Genomic DNA, 8,230 nt, shown 5'->3' on the forward strand with positions numbered 1-8,230 from the left:
TGCACAGTGTAGTACACACTACCGTCGCTAGGAGAGCCCAGTGTTGCTGACACCAGCTGGAGGACTGACGTCAGGGGACAAACTCCATGGGATTGCCCGGCCTACTTTCGTGGACAAGCAAAATAGTTACGTGTTGGGCGTTCCAGACGCGGGCAGATGTCACTGGCAAGACGCCCATATTAATGAAGTAAACGTAGAGGACAGACAAGGGCAAGTGATAACCACAAAACAACAAAGGATTGAATACAAACACTTATCATGTGGATCTTCTATCTTCAACATTACAACATCACAAAGAAAGAAGCGAGAAGATGACCCATGAATTAGATTACTTTTCTCATATAAGTATCCGTATCTTGTAAATACATTTGCATTCGTATACTTGTACATGTGTTTGCATGTGTTTAACCACTGCATGTAAACCATAAGTTCAGTAATGTATGTTACTAAAGGTTATCAATATTAGTCATTTATACCAATCATCATGTGACAACGACAATTAAGGTAACACCAAAACTTGACATAGCCGAAACTTCTTTTCGTTACGAGTTTCTAGAAATTTCTAGACATTTCTAGCAATTTTCTTGGTAGATCTAGAACTTTCTAGAATGAAAAATATTACATATATATCGGTTGCGAGTTTTCTCATCCCAATTGAGAATCAAAATTGTTATAGACCAAAAAAGGACGGCTGAGACAGGAAATAGCTTTTCCTCAATAAGAATAGTACTAAAGCATTGCGCGCTGTATTTTATTCCTAAGATTTACTGTTTATGGCCCGATGCCAAAATCCGAGTAGTTTTGCCAGCACCGAATTAGACAAGAGGCCATGGTCTGTGGTATACTTTACTTCTGCACTGCTATTTTGAAATGACACAACGATTGTTTCCGCGTGATTTATGTACCAAACCAGTTCCGACGAACACATAAATTTCCCAGCTAATTGTTCGCTCTTGGCGTCCTACGGTGATTGTATACCACCATGAGTGAAACATGACCTCCCGTCGTTTGTTTTATAGGTCAAGGTCAACTTAAGAACCATTGTACTTTGTAGTGACACCCAAAGGATACCAGCTCTATTTCTTTGTTTACCTGGGCACAGGTTGGCCCTCCGCCTTGAAGAACGGACGCGATGGTATGTACGAGTGTTTTGTGTTTGCGTTGGTAATATAATCACTTTACATACAGTGTTCCATGCTACATTGTCTCACAGTTAAAACCTACATGTCAGACAGACATGCAGGACCGCAGTACTACTACTAGTAACGTTACTACAGTCACATCCTAAATGAAAGTGAATGGAATTTTTTTTCTGGAACATTCCGTCAGTTGATACGTGCGGTTCGTGTCGGATCGCGGCGCTACTTACCTGTTCAATCCAGCCGGGAAACACCGCACGCTGCTGACGTCATTGGGGGTTACATGGGTACAGACGTCACTCGGCCAATAGGAGGACGCCGTGCCGTGATAATATAAAAGGTCGGGCAGTGGGTTATTTATACACAGAGCAGAGCTGTGAGAGCAACATGGCGACGTGCAGGCAGGTGATATTGGCCAGCTCTGAAACTTGGCGATATCGACAGCTTGTTTCAGTTGTGGACAGAGAATTCCAGAAGCAGTTAAGGTAGGGCTTGGTGCCTTTCTTAACCCGAATTTTGAGTTGTGACTGTGAAACTTACTGGAAATCTGACCTGGGTTTTCAAGAACTATGTCAGCTGATAACTGCGGGATTGACGAGGACCAATGTACACCAAAGCCATGTAAGGCCGGCCAGAACCCGGCGGAGACTAACCACGAGCGAAACGATATTAACTCATTTGACGACATAGATCCAAAGAAGGCCGAGGAAACGGCCAGGAAATTATTCGGTCACAGCACTAAATATCTTCTGCCCGAGCATGCCGAGCGAGGGAAGACACATCAGCGGTCGAAATCATTGAAGGAAGTCGGGGAAAAGCCACCGCCCTCCCCCACTAGGCGAAAATCAGTACGCTTCGCGGACGCCCTTGGATTGGAACTCACGGACGTCAAGGTCATTACTAATGCGGAGCGAGAGCTGCCGCCGGAAATACCGGCGCAAGTGCTGCAGTCTCTCCGCCGGAGTCACGAAGAGCTGACGGAGGCTACGAAACAATTTATCGAGAAGCACAGATACCTGACACCCCTGTTTAATCAGCCTGGGTCCGCTCGGGAGTTTTTAGGAAAGGTGTTCACACAGGCAGTGTGTTTGGAAAGCGCCGTGGTGTCCGATATGACCATCTTAGGTACGATACGCGTGAGAAATCTGCATTTCGAGAAGAAGGTGGGTGTACGATGGACGTACAACGACTGGAAACTGTGCTTTGACGCGCCCACAGAATACGTACATGGGTCTTCTGACGGCACTACCGACAAGTTTTCCTTCACAATCACCGCACCAAACAACATGGAAGTCGGCGGGAAAGTGGAACTGTGTGTGCGCTTCGAAATCCCCGGAAACACATTCTGGGACAACAACCAAGGTCACAACTACGTGTTCGAGTGTTTCAGTCAGGGATATAGTACCTTGTCGACGTCACCCGACGATTCTTTGTGGCGTTTTACCTGATTTTTCCAGGTGTGTGACAGTTCTTGTAATGCCACCCCACTCCCTGCCTACGTTAGTTTTGTCTGTTAACTACTGCTGTTTATAGTGCAGTTCGTGATAGTGAACTTCGACCTTTATTTATTTGACCTTTATTTATTCATGCATGTGATGCACCGGGCTGTTCCATTATGAAAAGGGACTTCTAGTCTAAATGTTTTGCATATTTTTAGTAGTATTACACCTGTCCCTACATTATTCAGTCCTTGTACAGTATATATGCTCATGGGTGAGTTCAAATCACCGCTGTATTTTATTGCATACAAAATGTACATACCTTATCCTAGGCCGTATCGGTCCTTGTTTGGATTTTCGTCTTTTTTGTCCAAATCCATAATGTGATAACTATGTTACATGTATATAGAATGGAATCGTAATCCTAGATGTGTCGAAGGTATTATATTTTAATCGCAGAGTCGTTTTGCAGCATTCAGATGTTCATATCTTAGAAATATGTGCACTTCCCCAGCCTTGCCAACACTTCTGTGATTTTGAGAATAGCAATATATGATTTGATATATAGATTAGATAATTTCGTCTCCGTGTACAAAATGTGTTTGTTAGAAAATGGGTGAACTTTTGAGACGTAAAAAAAGCTGCTTCGATTGGATCCGCAGAACATGACTGGATGACTATGCAAAATGGAAGTGAGTGGATATGGTAAAAACCGCATGTTATTGAGGGTGACGTTGCAAAATGTCAGAAACAGTATGGACAGTCGTTGGTTAGTAAATATTTGCGAACTGTGATTTGTATACGTCACCCAATGACTTAAATATTGTTATTGTCATACAGTGCTAACAATTGGACGAACACTGTGTGTTGCTAGGCGCAGAAATGTTAAATATTGGTGTTACAGACTGCTGAGCGGTTGTGTTTGATATAGAATGATTGACGTGTGCATTGCACGACTGCTCAATTACCCAACCACCATCTGTCTGACCTTGAGAACTATTGGAGAGGAAATCAGATTGTAATAGAGAGAACAGGTCAAAGTAATTAGTAGTCCGTCAATTATGTCCAGAGGGAGGGGCCAGTTGTACATTTTTGATTGTTTGACCCATTCTTGGTCGAACGTTAAAACGTCATGGAATTTTGCCATGTCAACACGCAATGAGCTGGCCTCGTTACGTTTTAAGTATATGGTCAAAAGCAAAACATACAACAGACAGTTGTTAGAGCAGTATGTGGAAGTTGAGGGTGTTATTTCACGTTCAGTAGAAACGTGTACGTGTAACAGAGGCAGTGAAGTGGGGAGGGTTTCCAGATGATTTGACATTGAGCATTCCCGTGGAGGTCAGAAGATGGGGCTTGGGTAATATTGTGCTACCGTGTTTGCACGATATGTACTAAAAAGATGAAACATCGGCAAGAACAATGCATATGGATTTTGAACATCAGACAGATGAAAGTCCCTCCAAATTATGACTGTATAAATGATATAGTGTTTCGATGCAGTCATTGGAATCCCTTTGCGGGTTGCGTTTGCTTGCCTTAAAAAAAAACCAATGCCATTTGCCCTGCTCTTGACCATATGTATTTATAGCTTGTCGGAGGTACCCATGGCCTTGCACTATTTTGAAACATCGCAAAAAGTGTGAAATATATGTTGCACAGTTGTTGATATGGCAAGTAGTGTACATAAACGTAGTCTTGAACTAGCTGCTACCATTTCTCTTGAAAACGAATGATGTTTAAGCATAAACTCTATGAAAAGATGTTTGAAAAGAAAATATAATTTATGTATCGAGAAAATTGTGTTCTTGTTGTTATGTCATAGAATATGTGGGCGGGGTTCTAGTGTTAGACGTACAAACAGAATGAATGTCAAAATATGGCGTTTAAAGTTTAAATTATGTACGTACTGTACACTATCTTATGACTTATGTTGAGTGAACAGTGAGTTGACACAACTTGTGTGTAGAGAAAGCATGTTCAGGTAAACTTTGTCCATGCTATATGTGTTAGCTTTCGTTCTAAAATCAACCTTACTCTGAAATTTGAATGAAGCTCTGAACTCGCTTCCTTATCGGAATTCTTCACAAAAGGATTCACAATGTATTTGGGGTAACAAAAAAGAAGATCTATCATAGATTTGCAAGATAATGTTAAGTGACTTTACATGATTAAACCGTTTCAACACCAAAATTTTAACAGATGGTCCATAAAACGCCAATTTATGACTTCACAAAATCCGACATTCAAGCGATTGACTAGGGTTACCATATATAGCGTACAGTGTGTGTGTTTGAAATAACATGTTGGGGTAGCGGTCTTATAGTCAATTGACACGTTCGGCTCATATTCCCGGTTTGTGTTTCGCGTCGTCTGAAATTGTGGCAACGTACCGACCTGCACAGGAATGGAGATACAGAACAGACCGATGTGAGAATAAAACAGGGCAGACCAGTGGGGTGGGTATTGACCCGGAGTGTAGAGTGATTTATAGCATTGCTCAAGGTCTGTCGTAACGGCTGAACACGGACAAAGATAGGATTGGATTGGATAGATTCCAAGGGCGGTTAGAGGGTATTTTGTATTCAGGGTTTATATGGAATAATGGTGTGGGTATTGCGTCATAGGGTTCATTGACCTGTCCATTTTCAGACTGCCTGTCACTATCAGTTGACCTACTTGATCGCCCAAGTGCACGACTGGACAGCTGTTAGGGCAAGTTTCGTGCCCTTTTTGGCCTTGACAGTATGATTGGATTCGCTCGAGTCCATGATAACTTGTTATGAGTTTGTGTCCAAGTGGTATTTTGGCGTTATAAAGAAGAAGAACTTTAGAACTTTATTGCATGACACCTGTACAGGAGACAGTGTATGGCAACTTGATATGTACGACTTGTAACGAAATATTAGTACTGAGAGGCGGCAAAATTATGAACGAAAATACTCATCACTTTGTGATGGTTACTCTAGTCTCATGAAATCTAAAAGGTGGCAAAATCAGTATTATGTTCATAATCACTTGAGCCTACATCATTGATGTCTATTGGCGAAATGCTACTCATTAATATTCATGACCACAAGTAACCCCCATGGCTTACGTGACACCGGCAGCATCAAGAGCATTTCAGAGTCTACATTTCAACTCTCGCGAGTATAATCATGTGATCATGACATTGATAATCCAACAACGACTGGTGTATAACAGTACATTATTCTCTAGCACAATCCTCCAAATCATTGTTTATTTGTTTTCGTACTTTAAAAACAACAACAAAAAGTACATATGAGTGAATTATTATACATGAATAGTGCAACTGCAAGGTAGGCCAAAAGCATAGAGCTTATAAGAAGGCCTTCCTATATCATCTCATTTCAATTCAACCTAACCTAAATAAGTATGGATAATAATTAACGGAAACAATGGAATGAGAAACATATTACACAAAATAATTAAACGTAACTTAGGAAATAATAAAAGGATAATCACCGAACTAATGAACTAAGTAGGGACAATATCAAATTGGCTGATAAACTTTATTGCAAAATCGGACCCTTGGGCTAATTGTAAGTGAACAACAGTCAATTATATTATACAATACAAGCATACATAAAGCTGTCTGAAAGCAAGCAACAGAGACAGACAATGAAGATGACTGAACTACGTTCCTAGTCCAGAATAAATTCAATATCTACGTCACTAATGTTTGGTTTTAATATTTTTTTCCATCAGCCAATCGTTAGCTATAGTATGTATGAACAGGTCAATCAACATGTACGTACGAGCAATGGACTGCTCGAAATCCTAACATGCAAAATTAAACACGACGATGCTACCCACCGCGGTTATCTGCTATTGTTCGCACAATCCTTTTTGAGATTAGCGTTAACCCCTTCAAAGACAAAACGATCATCTTAAAATGATCCTGTCTTTAGAGACGCTGTTTTGGCACGCATTCGTAACCCACTTATCAAATGTGACTCCGCCTAGTCTTCCGGTCTCCACCAGCCACAGACAGCAAATTGCCTTATGAGGCCATGTGTCTGGATGTTTTACCGTGTTCACCGCGTCCTGTGCCCTTTGTGCTACTAGCCAAGAATGCGACATCTTTGCCAAAGACTTTGGGATTGGGCGCGGTGGTATCAGGGAGGTTTTCTAGGCATTTAAGCTAGGGGGAGGGCAAGAAATAAATGAGTGAAAGGTAAAGCTAGAAGGAAAATGCGAATTTTTAAAGGAAAATTACACAAGAACGTGTCACAAAAACGAGCGCGGTCAATTAATAACACGAACTAACCATTTTAGTCTGTCTCGATATTGCAATCTACACTAACGAAATGGGTTAACATAGTCCTATTTTCTTATCAGTAACAACACTCGCAATTGCTAATTTAATATTGGCGCATAACTACATCGATGCACCCAACACAGCAGTTAGCATAATTACATGGTTATTCCAGCTTCATTATCATACGAATTAATTGATAAGACACATAATTTATATTTCGATAACAATACATAACAATAATTTTTCATCTGTTACCACGTAGACGTTTCAGAAATTTGTCACTGCTTCTCTATTTACATGTACAACAGGTAATAAATGTTGGAAGCTCCAATCGATGAAGTGGAAGAAAAGACAGCTGTGTCTCCAATTTACACCCCGATTGCAGCGTGACTCCGCCTTAATGAAGCTTTCTCACCGCTCCAATGAATGCTACAGACGTACCGTTTCCGTCATGGACTGATTGGAAACAAGGCATATCTATAAACAAGGAGGTTGCTCCTTGCTATAAACAATAGACAGTCTGGGATGTTGAAGCTGTTGGTGGTTGATGCTAGATTCCATCCAATAACCTGATTTGCTGAAAAACAGTTGAAATTGGTAAACTAGAGTGAACTTTGACACACGACTCAGCCAGCCACTGTTTACATAGTTATATAGTTCCCCATTTCAAGTCTGTATAAAAAGGATATGTTATTGTCAATATTTCGTTCATCAACAGTAAGGTGTTAACGTTATGCTATGATAGTGTACATTTCGTGACTCTAACGTTGCTATCTGTTTTAATTCAGTACCCGTGTTGCAGTCACTGCAAGTCAGTAAAAAAAGTTGGACCAATTTAAACTCTATAGCGGGCAAGCTACTGTTAAATTATCCAGGCCAAGAATCTTTTCGAGACTATGTATCAATTGGTCCACGTGTAGGTTTAATAAAATTAGATTTTTTATCTGAAGGTTGAAGTGGGCGTATGACACTTACACAACAGATGCAAAACTACAAAATGGTTTTAGCATTTCTGTATCACATTAAGCTAGGATTAATTTTCTGAAAATAACCGTGTTCCCGTACGTGACTTTGCATTCTTAAAATTCTAAACGGCAGTAAATATGTCTTTTGGCACTATATGTAATGTGGGGAGAGCACAGAAATCTTTATTGACACGACAAAAGTACAGTGACTTTCGTAAGGTCTATAACAACTACTTACAGTACAACCAAAGAGACATACTAGTATATGAACATATATAGGTATGAATAATTCAATATATTGGCACATGAACAGTCAGAGCACGCTCAGTCCCACAACAATCTGGTAATGTACCTTTTTACCAAGATCTAAAATACCTACAGTGTACAGTATCGCTGAAACAGCGT

The 8,230-nt window shown here is 40.6% G+C and overlaps 1 protein-coding gene across 1 annotated transcript; it reads left to right on the forward strand.

Moving 5' to 3' along the window:
• Positions 1-1,480: 1,480 nt before the first annotated feature.
• Positions 1,481-4,378, forward strand: LOC118417708 (glycogen-binding subunit 76A-like). The gene has a single exon (XM_035823377.1). It carries the CDS (start codon positions 1,709-1,711, stop codon positions 2,585-2,587), a length of 879 nt encoding a protein of 292 aa, XP_035679270.1. The 5' UTR covers positions 1,481-1,708; the 3' UTR covers positions 2,588-4,378.
• The last annotated feature ends 3,852 nt before the right edge of the window (positions 4,379-8,230 follow it).

The sequence above is a fragment of the Branchiostoma floridae genome, chromosome 6, assembly GCF_000003815.2.
Source record: "Branchiostoma floridae strain S238N-H82 chromosome 6, Bfl_VNyyK, whole genome shotgun sequence".
In the NCBI taxonomy this organism is placed as follows: Eukaryota; Metazoa; Chordata; class Leptocardii; order Amphioxiformes; family Branchiostomatidae; genus Branchiostoma; species Branchiostoma floridae.

What these genes read in the sequence shown, in the direction of transcription:
- LOC118417708 (XM_035823377.1), top strand. Translation starts at nt 1,709, where the DNA reads ATGTCAGCTGATAACTGCGGGATTGACGAGGACCAATGTACACCAAAG.